The 21,764-nt window shown below is 36.1% G+C and overlaps 1 protein-coding gene across 1 annotated transcript; it reads left to right on the forward strand.

Annotated features, from left to right (window-relative positions):
* Window positions 1–1,805: 1,805 nt before the first annotated feature.
* Window positions 1,806–9,295, forward strand: LOC139980191 (uncharacterized). Its single transcript, XM_071991663.1, has 6 exons — window positions 1,806–1,955; window positions 2,102–2,202; window positions 3,503–3,643; window positions 4,127–4,281; window positions 5,552–8,926; window positions 9,146–9,295. The coding sequence occupies exons 1-4, from the start codon at window positions 1,925–1,927 to the stop codon at window positions 4,277–4,279; spliced, it is 426 nt and encodes a 141-aa protein (XP_071847764.1). The 5' UTR covers window positions 1,806–1,924; the 3' UTR covers window positions 4,280–4,281; window positions 5,552–8,926; window positions 9,146–9,295.
* Window positions 9,296–21,764: the final 12,469 nt, after the last annotated feature.

Consider the following 21,764-nt stretch of genomic DNA (forward strand, 5'->3'; position numbering starts at 1 on the left):
ACATCTTGCTTCGCAAAGTGGTCATAAAACATACTATTCAATATGTTATACTCTCTGTAGAAAGAAAAATGAGTAAGAAATATATAAATATAATAAAGATATATAGAAATATAGAAATATAGAAATATATATATATACAATATATACAATACGTAGGAGAAGGAGAAGGAGAAGGAGAAGGAGAAGGAGCAGGAGCAGGAGCAGGAGCAGGAGCAGGAGCAGGAGCAGGAGCAGGAGCAGGAGCAGGAGCAGGAGCAGGAGAAGGAGCAAGAGAAGGAGAAGGAGAAGGAGAAGGAGGAGAAGGAGAAGGAGAAGGAGAAGGAGAAGGAGAAGGAGAAGAAGTTGACCTGTAACTTGACCAGAAAGTGTAGGAGCCCCCCTCCTACCCAACATGGTCCATCATATAATGGTAGTTAAGCCATAAATTAAGAGTATATCCAAGGTACAGTTTGGATTTCGACTATACTCACAATCAAATGCATTAACTTGTAACCTTATATTCACTTAGCAATTCCAGTTTTCAACATTGTGAATATGCCTCAAAATTTCTTGTTCACCTAACCATGAATCGACAGTCATGCAAGAATTGCTTCAACACAATAACGACTTTTGGGGTTTGGGTTAGGCGTATTGTTAGCTTTATGATATATAATGGGATAGTAAACTAAGACATTTTATGTGTATTGTGAATGACGGTATTGTTTGCTCGCACGTAACTATAGTTTTACAATAGGAATTTTTTAACCCGATTCAAATTAGCCCATGACTGACTTTGTGTCCAACACGTATATTTACCATATGGTATATATTGATATAGTGTTTCTGCATAGTAACACACTTCCCTTCAGTTAGTGTATACAAACAAACAGTTATTTCACCGTGAATATATTTTAGATTTTAATTAGATTTAGTTTTAGATTTAATTAGATTTAGTTCATATTTAATTCCCTGTCTGCATGCTTCCACAAAACTAGCTATGTTGGAAATATACCCAATAAAAACTCCCCTGTCTCGATACCATCAAGGCTCCATAGGCTGATTACTAGCAACTCCATGCACAATTTCAGGAGGGTAAATTGAAGGGGTACTGGCAGGGCTTGTAGTCTTTGCAGTGGCAGGGCTTGAACTTGGAAGAGCAGCAGCATGGGTCCATCTTCATGAGAGTCTCTAAATAAATTATTGCTGTTGATAAATTCAAACCAGTGTTGAGTGCCTTGTTTGCGATTGTTACGATACGGCATTGCTTGCATGTATTGTTATGTGTGGATGTACCAAACCGATGTATTGGCAGTGAGAATTTCATGATCTCCAGGCGTCCTTATGCCCCCATCCACCACAGAGAAGTCATTTCACGGCCATGAATAGTTCCTGTTATCATACGATATAAGCATGGAGTACCATGATAAAAGGAATTCATTTCCAATAGTTGTATCACGCTTAGTAAAAGCATTTCGCGAAATACGTACCAACGTGAAACGGGACAGTCACCACATTACTCGGACCCCCCCCCCCAAAAAAAAAAAAAATTCTAAAAAGTTCGAAAGTGGTTAATTTACGTTCGGAAAATATGGCCAAAATTCCATTTTCACTCTTTTTTTTTGTGTCTTTTGTTAATAAAGATTGGATAAGACACTTTTCTTTCATCAAATTCAGTTAGTACCAGACATATCAATTGGTTAATGACTAAAATTGACCTTCGAAAATGATAAGTTTTACCTAATAAAATATTAATGAGGAGTGACGTCAAGAAACCCCGTGCATATTCTACAAGAAAAGAAAACGCTTTTCGCACCGCTGGGGACTGATAATTTGTTCATGCGTGACGCACTCTCGGGCACCAGTTAGGGAAGCAATAGTCAAAGTCATAGCGTACGGTACCTTCTGACACAACAACATCACTCAGGAATACGAAGTCGAACTGACAATGGAGGATTACAAAAACTTTGTCAATGATGGTAAGCCATCTGATTTAATATTAGACTTGATTAATTAACAAAAAATACATCATATGATAATTTCGTCCAAAAGTGTTTTCTTTAGCAAAATGGACAAAATGTTTGAACTTAACTTATGTTCTTATGCTTTTGTCCTTATTTTACAGACAAAATTCAGATTGAAGAGCCACCACAGTATCCAGGACAACAACATCTCGGAAGTACCAACACCGTCACTATGGCACAACCGGTACCACATGTACCTCAGGTAATATGTTTTAATTACATTCTGAAAGCTTTATTTGTTTCCTTTAAAAATCGAATTCAGAAATATTTCGTAAATATCGCTTCAACCTTTTGACACTACTTCCTACTGATAGTTGATTAACGGTGTTAAATGGGTCTATTTACAGTGTTATTGACTAGAGTCAATGACTGTGTACTCGAGTCAGACTCGAGTAATATTTTGTGACTCGAGTTCAGATAATCAGATAGTCAATAGTGACAAAAGTTGACTTGTTGACATTTCCAGAGTAGACGCTAACAAATTGTTTTACACCAAGAAAAAGGAAAGAAAGGCTAAGTAAGAGAAGATCGAAACAAACATTCATTGTTTCTTTTGCCTTCCACGACACCATTTTTAATGATTTTTTATTCATGGCAGTGTGTAATTTTAGATTAGGAGAACCTTCCCGTCAACCCCCACCTGCCCCACCACCATCACCTCCGATGGTACAATATGATTTATGTTGGGTGTACAGAGTTAGTAACTGTCGTCAGACAACGATCATGTTTCATGACTTTACTGTTAAATATGTCATTAATTCATGTTCTGTATCGAGATAGGGAGATATAGAGAGTGGGGAGAGGATGAAGTTCAAGTTTTAAAATAAAGCTGCTGTCTAATGCAAATGACTAAACTTGTAGAATTTACTCGTCTCATAGTATTGCAACTGGAGCTCACGAAGCAAGTCAACCATATGACCGATATCATCACTTCACAAAGATGCAGCCTTTTTGTATTTGAGCTGGTTGATTCTGTTAAGGCTATACCTCTATGTATTGCACATGACTTTAGTTACTGCTACAGTTGGCTTGTGTCTCAACTTACAATCAAATGAAATAACTTGTGATTTGATATGTTTTGACTTGTGACTTGGATTGGTCTGCGATAAAATCAATTGACTTGTGAGTTGGTGACTTCACTGAACTTCATTTTCGAAAATCAGACGAATTGTCACATGACTTAACAAACCTGAAAGAGGGAAAAAACTGTAAGATTTATAAGATATGGAACTCATACGTCTACAATGTGCAAAATATATGCACCTTATATTCACTTAGCAATTCCAGTTTCCAACAATGTGGAAAGGCTTCAAACTTCCTTATGCACCCAACCATAAGTCAGCAGTCATGTAAGGGTTGCTCCACATCAAAACAATTTGATTATTTATAATCTATGACTATAATCAGCCACAATACATCGGCACAAAGCTCTCAATAATAAATAGAAAAGCAATTACTCTATTAAAAAGTAAAAAGTTTTTTCTGTTTCGTTTGTTTTACAGATTATTCGTAGCCCGGAAGATTTGGAAGTTATATCTTCCATTAAGACCAAGGCCACATTGTCCTTGGTGCTGTCCATCATGTTATTTTTGTTCTCTTGGACGATGTTCTGCACCATTCCGGCCATAGTATGTGCTATTATGGTCAGTATTCTGAAGATAATTTATAGGTTAAGGCTGTTCGTATAATATAAAGGTATACACGTGACTGTTAGTTTGAAACAGCGTCGACTATTATGTCGCCTGTAAATATTAGTTTGACCAATCCAATCGAGTATAACACTTATTAATTTTACATCCCATGATGTACGTTTTTACCATGACACCCTTTATATCCATTGATTACAATTTTTCTTACATTTCTATCATTCAGGTACATGTTTCCCCCTTTGCGTGTTATTTATTCTAATACGAACAAGGGTCTGAAGGCGATAGAGATTTTAGAAACGAATGACAACCACTGTAATCAATATTGCAAGTTTTAACATCCTCAACACTGAGGCAACACGGATGGCCGTTAAGCAACATTGACTAATGAATATAATTAAAAGTCCCCAAGAGTGTCTCAGGTAATGTATAACATTGCTCGCATGTTATTTATTTTTGCTTTCTCCGTCATTTCTACAGGCTTTGACTGGAATCGACACCAACATATACAAAGCTGCGGACCACGCAAAGCACGCAGCCAATCTGACAGGCGTAGCAATTGGAAGTACCGTGATTCAGATTATAATTGGCGTCATTTATATCTTCAGCTACGGTTACTTAAATGGAAAATAAAGGTATCATGTAGAATCAAATAGTTTAAGTTTACACAGAAATGTTTTTACTCTCAAGGCTGTTTTGCTTCATACTATCGATATTTGTATATCGATATTTGATATATCGATATTTGATATATCGATATTTGATATATCAATATTATATATATATATATATATATATATATATATATATATATATATATATATATATATATATATATCCCGGTGGAGGCTGGAAGTTTTATCACTATTCTGGATTTTACAACTCATTGCGATTTCGATTGTATATTCATTTGCCTTTGTCGTTTACCTCCATTTCATTAACAAAAGTCTGTTCAAAGATAGAGCAATATGAAAAGTGGGGAATACTAATGTTTGGTAAAGCATTTTAAGAATATTCTGAGGAAAGTAGTGCTTCAACTTAGAAATGATCGCAACATTTTTCGCCACAGTGTTTGCAATATTTGAAATATGTTCACACCAAGTAAGTTTACTATCGATGTATACTTCCAGAAACTTAGTACTATGTACATGCTTGATTGGCTTACCTTCCATTCAAATATCTTTTCTCTAAGAAGAAGATTAACTTTAACTGAAAACAATGTAGCTGGTTTTATCAAGATTAAGTGATAGCTTTTTAATTAGTTGCAAACCAGTCGTAAAATTTATTATAACTCCATGGATACTATGTCATGTAAAGTATTTAAATTATTGGACTCGAAAAATATACATATACATATATATATATATAGAAAGTCATTAATCGCGAATAAGTAAAAGGTGGTAAAAAGCTGAAAAGGCGCAGTCCATTTGAGTCCGTCGGGGGGGGGGGGGTATCCGTCCCTCTGACTTTACGGACGCTCCGCCACTGCGTCAACTACTTTTTCGCGTGTTAATGTTAGTTTGACCAATCCAATCGAGTATAATTTGCAAGTAACTCAACAGCAAAAAACTAAATGATTTGCAATCCTATGATGGACGTTTTACCATGACACCCTTTATTTCCATCGATTACAATTTTTCTTTCTCAATTCTATCATGTTTTGCTCTTTGCGTGTTATTTATTCTAATACGAACAAGTGTCTGAAGGTGATGTAGATGTTACAAACGAATGGCAACAATTGCAATCAATATTGCAAGTTTTAACATCCTCAACACTGAGGCAACACTGATGGCCATTAAGCAACACTGAATAATAAATATAACTAAAAGTCCCCAAGAGTGTCTCAGGTAGTATATAACATTGCTCGCATGTTATTTATTTTTGCTTTCTCCGTCATTTCTACAGGCTTTGAATGGAATCGACACCAACATCAAGAATGCTGTGTCACACGCAAATGTCGCAGCCATTCTGACAGGCGTAGCAATTGGAAGTACCGTGATTCTGATTTTAATTGCCATCATTTATAACAGCAACCACGGTTATTATTATTACTAAAATGGAAAATATAGGTATCATGTATAATCAAATAGTTTAAGTATACACAGAAATGTTTTTACTCTTAAAGCTGTTTTGCTTCATACTAACGATATTTTATATATATATATATATATATATATATATATATATATATATATATATATATTTATCCCGGTGGAGGCTGGAAGTTTTTTCACTGTTCTGGATTTTACAACTCATTACGATTTCAATTATATATTCATTTGCCTTTGTCGTTAACATCCATTTCATTAACAAAAGTCTGTTCAAAGATAGAGCAATATGAGTGGGGAATATTAATGTTTGGTAAAGCATTTTAAGAATATTCTGAGGAAAGTAGTGCTTCAACTTAGAAATAATTGCAACATTTTTTCGCCACAGTGTTTGCAATATTTGAAATATGTTCACACCAAGTAAGTTTACTATTAATGTATTCTTCGAGAAACTTAGTACTATGTACATGCTTGATTGGCTAACCATCCATTCAAATATCTTTTTTCCAAGACGAAGATTGACTTTTATTGAAAACAATGTAGCTGGTGTTATCAAGATTAAGTGATAGCTTATTAATTAGTTGCAAACCAGTCGTAAAATTCATTATAACTCCATGTCATGTAAAGTATTCAAATTATTGTATTCGAAAAATATACTAATTTAATCTGCAAATAAAATAGTTTTTGCAATATTAGAGATATGGCAGATGTCATTGATACATATAATGAATAGAAGTGGATCTAATATTGAACCTCGAGGAACACCACAGCGGATTTCAGCATATTCAGATAAGGTGTTCTTATACGAAGTATTCTGTAAACGTTTCGATAAGTATAGCTGTCCATCCAGATAAGGGTTGGTCCTCTAATACCGTAGAATGATAACTTGTTTAGAATAAGACAATGGTTAATGGTATCAAAAGCTTTTGATAGGTCATAGAATATAAGAATACATGTTTTCTTCTTATCAAGGCTTTTCAATTGCATCTGCCAGGGCAAGCTCAGTTGAGTGACCAGGGCGGAACCGATATTGTTCCTTGCATAATATTTTATGAGCATGGAGGAAATTTATCATTCTGTTGGACATGAGACGTTCGATAATTTTGGAAAAGCATGATAGAATAGAGATTGGTCGGCAGTTCTCGTAGATATTCGATTCCCCTTTCTTAAAAATGGGGAAGACCTAAGCAATCTTCAGCTTATCTGGGAATACCCCAGTGGTGAACGATATGTTACAGATTTGAGTAAGAGGGGTGACAATGAAAAGTCATACCTGCTTAACAATATCTTGCTTGAAATCATCATACCAGGGAGTGTTCCATAACAACTCCCTGATCATACCCAGCTGCTTTCTTTGGCTTTAAGCAATGATTCACTACAAGTAAAAGGTCCTCCTCCCTGACATGGTAGGAGTTTCGCATACTATTATTACTATATATGAGGTTGTTTGATTTGACATATGATTGATTTTGCTGGTAAGTGAGGGTCCAAGGTTAATGAAGAAATTGTTAAAGCCGTATGCAATTTCTTGATCGTCGCTGGTTCCGTGATCGCCGTCTTTGAAAACAGATGGGTACGATGATTTATTACGGTCTCACTCTAGAACCTCATTGATTACGTCCCAGGTATCATTTACACTATTGTTTCTATCTTTGAATTTGTTATCAAAATATAACCTTCGAGAGAAACTTATTGTGTGGTTTAACTTGATTCGGTACGCAACATAAGTTTCTTTATTGCTGTTTGGAGGAGCTTTTGAGTATAGTCTGTAAAGATGTTTTTTTCTTTTAATAAATTTAAGTTTATCCTTAGTAACCATGAATGTTTTCTCTTGCGTCTATTTCCTTTAGTAATTAATAGATGAGGAAAACACTTTTTGTAAATTAAATTAAAAATGTTAAAGAATGAGATGTAAGCTGAATTAGTATCAACTTTAATTAACACCTCATTCCATGTGTCCTTCTCAATTTCATCAATAAATTATGATATATTGCGTTTGTTAAAATTTCGTAAATGAAAGGGTTCATTTGTTTTGTTTGTCCTGTCAAGAATCTTTAGGAATATAGGCATATGATCACTTAAATCAGTAATGAGTATGCCTGTAGTAAGAGAGGAATTAGCATTTGTTATAATGTTATCAATAACAGTAGCTACATTACTATTAAAACGAGTAGGTTTTGTTATCGTAGCATAAAAACCGTATTAGCACATAATGTTTAAAACATCTCTATAGACTTACTAAAATTGGACAAGTTAATGTTATAACCCCCCATAATAGCCTATACACAGTACTCTGGTGATTGGTTATAGTGAGAACTATGTTTTCCATGCGTGTCTTAAAATCAGCCAATGAGCCATTTGGTGGTATGTACACTACACCGATGATGGAATTCTCATTGTGGGGTGGGTTAACCTGATATCACTTTGTATTGAAGTCGGACTATAGCTGCTTATATCACTTAAGATGTATAGGCTATGACAGAAATCCTTTCCACCAGATCTCCGACAGCCCAAATCCAACGAAGCAAATCAAGATACTTCGTGTACCGTAGGCCCAAGTCGCTTATTCCTCCCTTCGGATCTTAGAAACACATACGGGGGTGTTTAGATAGAGATTAGGGTGAGCCGGGGACAAAACTCAATCCGCCAAAAAAAAAAAAAACACAAAAAAAAAAAAAAAACGGAGAAACGAATCGCCCCCAAAATAGATCAATAATGTTTGACCGATTGAAATATTTTAACATGGCACTAACACAATGATGAACGGGCTCGGCTGTACTGAGTTATTTGAGATCCATAGCACGGTTAAGGATAATATCTTCAAATGTTCTTTAATCTTTATCTGGCGTCTTCATTAATAAGTTAAGAAAAAAAAGGAGGATAAAACGGAAGACGAGAGACCGTGAAAGTGAAGGCGAGGGAGAGAGAAAATGAAATAATTGATGGGATGATATGGTTTAATGTACAATACGTGTAGACATTTGATATGTATCAAAAACATTGATAGCTACAAGCACTAAAATGGAGAACATATGCCTGTTTCATGTATTTATTGTATTATTTCGTTTTGAGTAAGAGAAACTCTGTTTATGTTTTTTTGTTGTTGTTGAAAGGAGGGTATATTTATCAGCTAGTAATTTCTTTCTTGATATTGCTTTGTAACTGTTGACCGTGTTCTATAGACTTTTATCACAACCGAAAGTTAACTCACTCTTTAAATAAGATTTAACAGGTTATCATATTAAAATAAAATAAAAATAAAAATAAAATAAAACTGTTAGCAAACTGCTTATCCACTAGAGAGCCTGTGTAATAGAATGTGTAAAAGTAAGTTGGCCTGACGTTTCGATCCTAGCAGGATCTTCTTCAGAGTCTAAAAAAATGCTTTTTTTTAGCCTCTGAAGAAGATCCTGCTAGGATCGAAACGTCAGGCCAACTTACTTTTACACAGGTTATCATATTATGAGATTTTAGAGAATCCAAGAAAATATGAGCATATATTTATCATCTTATCCGACGGAATTTGTATTCGTGGATGTTAGAACGTGATTATACCGGAAACCGCAAACGACGATGTTTATAAAACCGAATTACGTCCACATACATATTTGTCTTCCAATTTGTCGTTTCTTGTACTCAGTTATGAATTTTGATGACATTTCAAATCTCTGAAGTGTCCCTCAGATTCCATTTTTTCAATTCGTTTTATAATAGACAATTCACCTGGGATTTTCTTTATCGTTCAGAAATCCCAAAGCAAATGTTTAATTTCCCAAGTCACCATTTTTAAATTGCATTTGTAAATATTTTCACTTCCTGTACGTCGTACACTAAATAATGATTACGTTATGAGAGACATAGAGAGTGAAAGAATATGACAAAGAAATGGCATCATAATATCTGCATGAATCAGTAACATATTGGTCCATAAAATTATGGCAATTGCATCTAGATATGAATATCGCTGACATAATAATATATCACCATAGCAACACTAATTTCGGTCCCTTCTTCCTGTTACTTTTGAGAACCATAATTCAATGGGACACTAATTATCATTACTTCTGAGAGTAACAGATTTTTTTGTTATCTAATTTGTTCTTGAATAGTTGCCGAACGTTATTTTAACATTCAATTACGCCAAAGGAAGCAATTTCTCGACCAGATATGATTCAATTATGTTACAATTCAATTATTGAATTGGAACAATAACTGTTTCGAATAAAAGACACTTTTCTAAATTTGGTCGTAACTTCCGGAAATATAATAACTTTTATGGAAAGATAGAAGAAGAAGACGAAGAAGAAGAAGAAATAAAAATAACCTGTCAGCCTTTGCTGGAATGTGGCTAACAGGCTATCAAAAATATCACCTCAGAGATACATTGACCAGCATTAAAAAGTTGGCACAATAAAATTACAAATACGGAAAATGTGAACGTGGTAAAGAAAAAATCACATACACACAAAGAAGACAAAAAAAAAGAAAAAAGCAAAGACAATTAATTCAAACTGGATTTTTTTGCGATGGATCAATATAATTTCTAAAGACATGGAAGTAGAGATATGGCTTCTATTGATTTCTAAAGCAAGAGAGAAATGTGATCAACCGAAGAAATCTTATTTGTGGTCACGTGATTAATTGAGACACATTTCAGGCAAATTGTTACCTTTAAGAGAGAGAAGTAGAGAAGATAGAGATTGACAGAAAGAGAGAGAGAAAAGGTGGAGAGAGATGAAGAGAGAGAGAGGTGGAGAGAGAGGTGGAGAGAGAGATGGAGAGCTTTAAGAGAGCGAAAGAGCAAAAGAGAACATAATGATATTAAAGGTGAACATGATTGTATAGATTAAACCAGCTGGAAGCGTTTAATTATTAAAATTAGATGTCTCCTTTCCACCGCTATGCTGAATCATTCAAATGGAAATATTTCTCGCAAATTATCAGGAAATATTGTCTCCTCTCCAAGACAAGAATAAGACTAACGATATACGACTTTTATATATTTATTTATTTGTCTTTAAATGCGAAATTGGCTAAATGTATTTTCTGCTCTGAAAAGTGTCGGTAGCCTATGGGCTTATATGCGTGATGATGAATGTGTTGAAATTATGCCCTGCTTTTCTGTAGATTTGAAGCATGCTTGCGGGAGGGGGTTGGTTGGTTGCTTCATCAATTTCTGACGAGTTTTACTAAACCTATATATATATATATATATATATTTATGTTGCTAATAAGTATGATTTCATTTGTTCAAACAACATAAGCTGATTGTTTCACTAAATGAAAACTATGATTATTCGTAGTGAATACGGTAAAGAAAGACACATTTCGAAACTGATTTTTTGCTCGCAAGGTTACTAATGTCCAGCTTGCTTTAATCATACACAAACAGATGGGAAAGCAGGTCGAAAATATAAACGGAAACAAATTCTCGAAATTTAGACTATGTAGTCAAGCTTTATGGGTTACATTGTGAAAGAAGTTTGCATCGATATGGTATCGAAAATATATCAAACTCAACTCGAAAAGCTATTTCATGTGCATCTCTTCATAAAATATTTTAATTCCTTACTCAGATTGTCCTTGCAAGTTATTCGTTTTTGCGGGTAAGGTCACGTGTGTCATAACGGTGCTACACAAGGGTAGAAAGGTTTTATGCAGTATTATGATAGTAATTCCAATCCTCCCCCCTCTCTCTTATATCACCCTTCCTTGAAGAAGACCTTCCTTCGAATCCATGTGTAAATAATTCTAAAGGAGTGAAGGAAAAAGAAATGGAAACCCTCTCACCCATCACCCGCCCCGCCCCGCCCCACCCCCTCCCCCTCTCCCTCGTTTTTGCCACGCTTAACAATATTTCATCGTGCTCGTCAGGCAAGGAGGCATGTCATAATGCAATTTGTTCTAGAAAAACTTGGAATAAAGAAATTCTCCCATGTCAGATCGTACACACATTAAACACATACAAACCCCCCAAATTTATATGTTCCCGTGAAGCTTCAAACAACCGGAGACCGGAATGCCGGATCTCATGAGTTTCTGGTACGAGATACGAAATACACCCCATGAAACTCATGTCGACTTATCACATACGCCGTATTTAATATAGAAAAGTGAAGTAAAGTAAAGTAAAATTTATTGATATCAATCATAAAATGAAGACATAATAAAATGGAATCCGCAGCTTAAAAATATGCAATATATATATACAAAAATATGATACAAATTTCATCTAGTTATGTGACAATTCAAAAGCTTTATACTCCTCGGTAAAAAAAGAATGTCTAAAGCGTTCAGTACGCATACGAGGTAGGGTATACAACCTACGTGGAATGGTGTAAAACTTATGGAGAGGATGGTCAGGATCAGTCAAAATCTTTCTTACATAATGAAGTACAATATCTTCAATGTACTGATCATCTATAGAATAATACTTTCTAAAATGTCTGTTAATCAAATTGAGTTATGTCTTGAAACAGGAAGAGAGCCACACAGAAGCACAATATACCAAGAGTGAAAGCACCATGGTTCGGAAGAGCCAAAGCTGTTTCTCATATTCTAGACCAAATCCTCCCAACCTATAAATACAAGATAGCCGCTGCTTTATTTTCGCAATTGTTGAGCCTATATGAGAGTCCCAAGTGAGAGTATGATGAAAAATGAGTCCTAAATATTTAAAATCTGACACAACCTCAACCTCACTATCATTAATTATAACTGGATCATGCATCTGAACTGAACGGAAATCAACAATTAATTCCTTGGTCTTGGAGCTGTTAATAAAAAGGTAATCGGTTTCACACCACGCTACAGTCTCCGCAATAGCTGTGTGGTAATTGACAATGCCTTGTGGATATTTATCATTACACAAACCAACAATAGCCGTATCATCTGCATATTTTATAATGTAAACATTTTCATAAAGTGTGGACAAGGAATCAGTATAAACGGCAAACAGCAAAGGTATAAACAACACCCTTGTGGGACACCAGTATTAGTGACACCAGTATTATATATGCATATATATAGTCTTGGTTTTGTCAAACATTGTATAAATGTCACCACGTATGAGCGTTTACTTAAAATAATACATTGTATGTCGCTTCAAGGTACAATCCACGCACGGTTGATGCTTATGTACGCCATACGGTACATTTCGTGCGAGTGGTAACGTGGACTGCATAATCTAAAATTCTACATGGAAGTCATGTGTTGATTAGACATATATGCGAAGTTTCAAGTATGGTACGTAGTAGATGAATTCAATTATTTCACACGGTGTAGGATTGAGAAAGGGAATTTAGTGACCTCCCCCACAAGTTGATAGATATCTGCTAAAATGGCCACAGTGTTTGAACAATTACTATACACACTACGTTCATTTCGATGATACTTTATACGGAGAGAGATAGAGAGGGAGGGAGGCATTTGAGCTATAGCCATGTTTCTGTAAAAATTTTGGTTTTATTCTAAATCTTAAAAGATGCAAAAGTGGTATAGAAACAAAGCCTGGACTGATAGCAAAGTCGCCCAGGAAAGAACCTGGGCACGAAAACCAAACTACAGAACGACTGATCCGCTCTCAACCCCAGTCCCCTTGCATCGGGACTGTGACTGTGTGATCATCGTCGGGTGTGCATCACCATTCACCTCGAAGGGGAACAGATACTACAGATTATCTTAGCCAAAAAGGCCGAGAAGCGATGTACGTGTGTATGCGTGTAAGTGTGTGTGTGACGCCTGGCTTGTAAACACGGTATCTCAAGTAGGGAAGCTTGGAACAATCTAATATTTGGTGCATATGAGTACCACATTGAGTAGATGTGCCCTATTTTTTGTTGCCTGTGAAGGTCACCAAACGTCGGTTAGAGGCCAAAAACCAAAATATTAAAACAAGCAAGAACTCCCATTGACAGGATCCGACATGGTTGATATTTTGGGACCAGTTGTGAATGGGGTAAGGGATCGTTTCAAATCATAACGGTCATGTGATCCAAGGTCAACAAAGGTCAATTAGGGGTCAAAAACTAGTATTTTTGCAATAACTTGAGAACCAAATGTCCATCAAGGTTGGGAGTTACGCTATTGTAATACAATAGTCGAACTGCATTTATTTATTTATTTGTTTGCCACAAAAGTACAAAGTGGAGGAAGTCTTCCATAAAGCTTAAAAGCTTAACAATGTGGAAGACTCCCTGAAGATAGAAAAGAAAAGAAAAAAACAACATATACATATGTGTATGAATACATACATAGATATAAGTACAAATTAAATGTTCAATATATATATATATAGTAATTACATACAGGTATAATTTAGTTTTAGTCAGTAACTTGCTATTATTTCCTTACAAAACCACTTCTTAAAGGATGTGACTGACTTTTTACTCTTTAAATCGTTCATTAGAAGATTCCATGTTTTTGTTGCATGGTTTTGTAGGCTTAAAGTTTCAATGGTGGTATTGTAGAGATTATAGTGGGCATGATTAGCATGCCTCGTGTTATGATTATGTACATCTCTGTTACTGGTTAAAAAATTGTCAAAGGCAGCTGGTAGTAATCCATTCCAGGTCTTGAAGGCAAATAATGCAAGCTTAACTTTAATGAGATCGTGCAATTTTAGTAAGTTGAGTTTCTTAAATAGGGGACTGGTGTGCTCACGTGGGGCTGAGTGTGTTAAGTGGCGAATGGCTGCCTTTTGGAGTATGATAAGATTGTTAAGGTTGGCGTTGTATGTGCCAGACCAAATAATGGAACAATAAGTGAGATGCGGGACAACCAGGGTCTGGTATAGTGTTCTGAGTATGTTTTCCGATAGATAATATTTCAACTTAGATAATATGCCAACATTCCGTGCAATTATACTGCAAATAGTTGAAATATGGTTGCGCCAGCTAAGTTTACAATCAATATTTACACCTAAAAACTTAGTAGTATAAACTTGCTTAATTATTTTCCCATCCATACATATATCTTTATTCCAAATGAGTGTATTACGAGTATTAAAGACAATGTAATTCCTTTTTGTACATTTAGTGATAATTTGTTGGCCGAAAACCAATTACAGAATTTATTTAATTCATTTGACACGTTGGAAGATAATGTGATTATGTCGTCGCTCTCGAAGAAAATACTGGTGTCATCAGCAAAGAGAATGATTTTGGCTAGTTTGGAGACATGACGAATATCGTTAATATATAGAATAAATAACAAAGGACCTAAGACTGAACCCTGTGGAACGCCGCAACGAATTTTAGCAAGATCGGATCTAGAGTTTTTATACAAGGTATACTGATATCTGTTCGAAATATAGCTTTCAAGCCAGTTGAGAGTAGTTCCTCTAATGCCGTATGAAAATAATTTATTGATAAGGATGGTATGATCGATCGTGTCAAACGCCTTCGAAAGGTCGAGGAATACACCAATGCAATTTTTGCCATTATTAAGACTAGTATGTAAACTGTTAAGTGCATCTGCCAAAGCCAGTTCAGTAGAATGTTCGGGTCGAAAGCCGTACTGTTCTTTTACAGAGAATATTATATTGGTTAAGAAAATTAAATATGCGATTGAACATAAGTCGTTCTATGATTTTAGAAAAACAGGAAAGCAATGAAATCGGTCGATAATTCTCATATACATTGGAATATCTCTTTTTATAGATTGGTATAACCTTTGCCGTTTTAAGTTTATCTGGGAATACGCCAGTGTTAAATGATAAATTTACATATATGGGTCAAAGGCTTAGCAATAAAAGGAATAACATTTTTTATAATATCAGGTTTGAAATCATCATATCCTGCTGCTTTATTGGGTTTCAAGTTGGAAGTTGCAATTTTAATTAGTTCTTCTTCAGTGACTGGGAATGTGAATATTGAATGACTATTGTTATCATAGATGGTTTTATGTGATTTACCTTTGTTTTTTATTTTACTAGCAAGCGATGGTCCAAGATTTACATAGAAATTGTTGAAGTTATTCGCAATGATATTTTCATCACTGGTTTCTTGGTCACCATCTTTGAAAACAGCAGGATATGATGATTCTTTACGGTTATTGTGCAACATTTCATTAATAGTACGCCATGTATGGTTTGTGTTATTTCTGCTCTCATTAAATTTATTGTCAAAACAGAGCTTTTTCGAAAGTCTGATTACTTGATTAAGCTTATTACGATAAGTTGTATACATAGACTTGTACATAACTGTAGGAGACTTTAACTGACGTCTGTAAAGTTTGTGCTTCCTTTTAATGGAAGTCAAAATACCATTCGTAATCCATGGGAGACCCTTTGGGAGACCCTTGACCTCAGGTTGACCTCCAGTGACATGCATTAGCTTCTTTCAAGATGATTCTTTGAAGTTTCGTGGGCATATTCCAATCTAACAAGCTCATAAGTGACTCCTTTGCAACCTTATTGTGCGAAGTTACTAGAGATTTGGTTTGGTTTTGTAATACGTGGTGTGTCGATTCATAACATTGAGTACAAGAACCCTATTGTTTTTTATTGAGGTGTGTATAACCACGTACAGTAGACTGACCTTTGTTAGCATGCCATAGTGTTATTGTAACAGCTAGTTCTGGTTATACTAACAAGCAGAATTCTAGTGCGTTGAAGTCATCGAAACCACAATGCATTTTGCATTCTAGTTAGTTCCCGGTTGCTTCTTTCATGAGCAGTTTTGCAGTTTCTGTAGAGAATGACAAATTTGAGGTCAGATAAGCTGTGAATGGGGAGATAAAAGTGTTTAGCAACAGGGAAGCCTGGGTTATTTTTGCGGATACTTAGTTTGTGGTTATTAAACCGAAGCCTGAACTTAGTGCTGGTTTCGCCAATATTGATGACCTGGGGGCACTTGCAACAATAGAGGAGGTAGATGACATTGGCTGAGTCGCAACCAAATCTACCGGGTCTCAGAGTGGTGCATGAGGCCCGGTGGAGGAAAGCGGGGGAGGCGTCGAGTTGTGTGCACATCAGGCATCTCGGTTTGTTACAAGTGATGTTACCACTATCGGGCTCATTACTGGGTGGGGCGATATTAGTTCGAACCAGCACTGAACGGATGTTACGTGGTTGTCTATAAGCTATTTCAGGGGGAGCTTTAAAAGTTCAGCTATTGTGGGGTCGGAACCTAGAGTGCCAATTGGCTTATTTGGTTTCATTGAAAAGGGGCGAAGGAAGGGGTGGTAAGTGACAAAGAGGGGTAGTTTATCAGAATCAGATTTGTTACGATAGGTTAGGAGACTAGATCGTTGTAGAGACAGAACCCGTTTGAGGTGGTAGTTCAGTAGTCGGTACGGGTGTCCCCTTTTGAGGAAGAAATTAGGAAATTAGGAAGGCCTTATTAAGAAAAGTTTGGTCACGTGAGCAGATACGCCGGTATCTGAGTAACTGGCTGTAGACAATGGAATTTTTGGTGTAGCGGGGATAAAAACTATTAAAGTGGAGATAAGAGTGCCTATCAGTTGGTTTGACATACACCGATGTCTCTATTTTGTGATTTTCGATCATGACGAGTACATCGAGGAAGGGGATTTGCTTTGAGGACCGTTCGGTGGTAAACTTTATGGAATCGTGAAAATCATTGGCAAACGTGAAAAAGTTGTCCAGTTCTTGTTCGCCCTTATCCCATTACATACAAATACCATCAATATAACATACACAGAGACATGGTTTGTAAGAGGATGAAGATAGTAATTCTTGTTCCAGGTAATGCATAAAATTATTAGCATATGAAGGGGCCATTCGGGTACCCATGGCTGTGCCTTTGGTTTGCAGATAATGACGACCATTGAAGGTAAAATTATTATGCTCAAGTGTAAACTTAATGAGCTGCGATATCTCACAATGTTGGGTGACATCGTATATATATATATATATATATATATATATATATATATATATATATATATATATATATATATATGTGTGTGTATATAAAACCTGGTCGCTTTTATTTTCTGCCTAAAATTCACAAAGAAGGCAATCCCGGGAGGCCCATAATATCGGGTAATGGTACAGCGACTGAAAAAAAATCCAAATTCGTGGATCTCCTCATCCAACCTCTTGTTTCGGCCCTACCGTCCTATGTGCAGGACACTACGGATTTCATCCGGAAAATTGGGGAAATAAAAAATCTTCCCTTATCTACTCTGTTAGTTACCTTGGATGTGTCTTCGTTATACACAAATATCCCTAACGAAGAGGGCATTTCGGCCTGCACAAAAGCATTCAAACCGAAACGTGGCAAAACCCCCACGAAGAAAGAATTGGCCGAATTAATGCAACTTATCTTGACCAACAATAATCTGGTATTTGGCAACAAACACTACCTCCAAATTCATGGCACCGCAATGGGTACCAAAATGGCACCGTCTTTTGCCAACATCTATATGGGAAACCTCGAGAAAGAATGTCTATCTCGACAAAACTTGAAACCACTCACGTGGTTACGTTACATTGACGATATCTTCATGATATGGACCCATGGTGAGGCAAATCTAAAACTCTTCATTGATGACATAAACTCGTTTCATCACACTATCAAATTCACTGCTGATTTTTCTGGACATGGCGTTCACTTCCTGGACACCACTGTGCCCCTTCAAAATGGTTCACTCAAAACAGACTTGTTCAATAAACCCACGAACAAGAACAACTACCTCTTACCAAGCAGTTGCCATCCACGTCACTGTACCAGAAATATTCCGTACAGTCAAGCGTTGCGCATTCGACGCATTTGCTCCTCAGAAGTCGATTTTGATTTACGCACTAAAGAACTGTCACAACACCTCCTAAACAGACAGTATTTTCTGGGTACTATTGAAAATGCCATCAAAAAGGCTAAAAGCAAACCCCGTACCGAAACATTGACGTACAAAACTCGTCAAACCAGTTCCAAAAGGGTACCATTGGTTTACTGAATTCCACCTTGGTCTCCCACCACTGGCTAATATCATTCAGAAGAATTTTCACCTACTTCAAGGCACCGAACGCCTGAAATCAGTTTTCCAGAATTACCTGTCATCGCTTTTAAAAGACCCAGCAACCTACGGGATATCTTAGTTCGGGCATCCTTTCGGGATGACACCCCATTAGGGGAAAGCAAAACAGAAACTACAGGATCATCGCCCTGTACACAAAATTGCAAAACGTAATTACTTGTCGATTCGACCGGGGCCTTTTAGAGCAACCAAACCAAACGCACGTTCCAAATTCGGCACAAAATTAACTGCGTATCCAAAAATGTCATTTACCTCATTTACTGCAATATTTGTAACTTACAATACATTGGAGAGTCAAAAAACACTCTTAGAATGTGAATGACACAACATAGATCGGCGATCAAAACAAAAAAGATCTACCAACGTGTTGCAAATCACTTCAATCTCCAAAATCAAACGATTCTTGGACATAAATCTAGGAAAGGGAAAGAAAATTTCTGGGAACTAAACCTAAAGACCACGGCACCATTCGGTTTAAACATCAGAAACGATTTGCCGTCCCAGATAAACCAAAACAATTCCTTTACAATTACGACGGAATCGGATTAAAATAATCCTACGCGGATTAAAATAATCCGAATTTCTAAAACTTCTGCTCAATTCAGCAGAAATCAGTAAGTCGCTTTGCCTTTACAACCATGCCGACATCTTCTCTATAAAATAGTTTCAATTCCTGCTACTCCTTGTCACTTTCGGTGATCATGCACTGAAGAAGAGCTAGTTTTGCTCGAAAGTTCTGCAAAATTGGCTGTTTTACTTCCAATCACTTACCTAATTCAATTATTGTACCTCACTCGAGATCCAGCCTTTGTCTAAATGCAGCATAGTTGTTTAACAGTTTTTCCGTTATTCCTCTATATATATATATATAATTTATATACATATAATTTATATATATATATATATATATAATTTATATGGATCACATGGATCATGGCCATTGTTGTTATCAGGTGTTTTGGTTTACAGGAAGTTTTTTTTAAATGTTTTCTTCTTCGCCGTCAGCTTTACGGAGATCATCGATCTGATAACCGAACGACTTGCATATATTCAAATTTCTCAAGAGATGTTTGTCAAAGAAAAACAAAAATTTCTCCCAAATACATGACTACGAGGACACCGTGACACTACTAGGTATAGACTATATAAGAAGACTGATTACAAGAGAAGACTTCAAATTCGATCTTGTTACTACATAACTATCTAGATATTTGGCCAATACGGCGGGAATGGAGCGGAGGGGAAGGAGGGGGGCGGGGGGGGGGGGCGTGAATGTCTCTGAGAAATCAGTTGACAACTTCTTAGACTTTGAATCATTTTATATTTCAACAATAAAACAGAAGTATCTTGATCTTCTTCGTTGGATTTAGGCTGTCGGAGATCTGCTGGAAAGGATTTCTGACATAGCCTATACATCTTAAATGATATAAGCAACCTTTGAAAACAAAATTGAAGTATACTTTCCTCTTCGATGTTTCTTCAACGCTTTTGGAATGTGACAGCTTTCCGCAGGAATTGAAATAGAGAATAGACTAAATAGTATAGAAAGTACTAGTATAGAAAGTACTAGACCGTACTTGGAAATGGATAAATATGAGTAAATTTTTCAAGATCGTATCATGCATGATGCATACAAACTTGAGTGCAGATCATCTGAATTAATACAGCCTATACCATTCAAATTGTTAAGTTATTAACATTTAAAGTTGTGTCAGAATGTTTGAAAATTCTCATTTTACTCAAACTCGATGCCGAACTCCTCATCAGGCTGTTCGGGCTCCGTTATCACTACAGGGTTTTGGTACGAGCTTCTTTTATTTGCTGTGGCTACCTTGATTAATATACAACCCATACATGGGTATGACGTCATGTTTATTTGTTGTCGTTTGCCATAGTATCAACAACGCATACCATAGAGTTGAAGTCAAGACGAGAAATCCTTGTCAGAACCAACCAGTTTTAGGCCGACTTCAATACAAAGTGATATCAGGTTAAATGGGAGTTTATACCATTCAAGGCAATCCACCCCATAATGAGAATTCCATCATCGGTGTAGTGTACATACCACCAAATGGCTCATTGGCTGATTTTAAGACACACATGGAAAACATATTTCTCACTATAACCAATCACCACAGTACTACGTATGTCACGGGGGATTAGAACATTAACTTGTCCAATTTTAGTAAGTCTATAGAGATGTTTTAAACATTATGTACTCGTACGGTTTTCCTGCGATAACAAAACCTCTTCGTTTTAGTAGTAACGTAGCTACTGTTATTGATAACATTATAACGAATGTTAATTCCTCTCTCACTACAGGCATACTCATTACTGAGTTAAGTGATCATATGCCTATATTCCTAAAGATTCTTGACAAGACAAACAAGACAAAAGAATCTTTTAATATACGAAATTTTAACAGATTCAGCATACCAGAATTTATTGATGATCTTGAGAAGGAAACATGGGATGAGATGAAGTTGATACTAATTCAGCATACAACTTATTCTTTAACACTTTTAATTTAATTTATAATAAGTGTTTTCCTCATCTATTAATTACTAAAGGAAATAGACGCAAGAGAAACCATTCATGGACTACTAAGGATAAACTTAAATCTATTAAAAGAAAAAACCATCTCTACAGACTATACTCAAAAGCTCCTCCAAACAGCAATAAAGAAACTTATGGTGCGTACCGAATCAAGTCAAACCACACAATAAGTTTCTCTCGAAGGTTATATTTTGATAACAAATTCAAAGATAGAAACAATAGTGTAAATGATACCTGGGACGTAATCAATGAGGTTCTAGAGTGAGACCGTAATAAATCATCGTACCCATCTGTTTTCAAAGACGGCGATCACGAAACCAGCGACGATCAAGAAATTGCATACGGCTTTAACGATTTCTTCATTAACCTTGGACCCTCACTTGCCAGCAAAATCAATCATATGTCAAATCAAACAACCCCATATATAGTAATAGTAGTATGCGAAACTCTATTTTTTCCTACCATGTCTTTTACTTGTACACTGTAAACATAATCTAGTCAAGATGACTAGA

This window comes from Apostichopus japonicus, chromosome 14, assembly GCF_037975245.1.
Source record: "Apostichopus japonicus isolate 1M-3 chromosome 14, ASM3797524v1, whole genome shotgun sequence".
In the NCBI taxonomy this organism is placed as follows: Eukaryota; Metazoa; Echinodermata; class Holothuroidea; order Aspidochirotida; family Stichopodidae; genus Apostichopus; species Apostichopus japonicus.

Bases quoted from the DNA above. Each gene is read 5' to 3' on its own strand.
- LOC139980191 (XM_071991663.1), top strand. From the start codon at position 1,925: ATGGAGGATTACAAAAACTTTGTCAATGATG. The intron at 2,203-3,502 runs GTAATATGTTTT...TTTGTTTTACAG, and splicing joins CGGTACCACATGTACCTCAG to ATTATTCGTAGCCCGGAAGA. The intron at 3,644-4,126 runs GTCAGTATTCTG...TCATTTCTACAG, and splicing joins CCATAGTATGTGCTATTATG to GCTTTGACTGGAATCGACAC.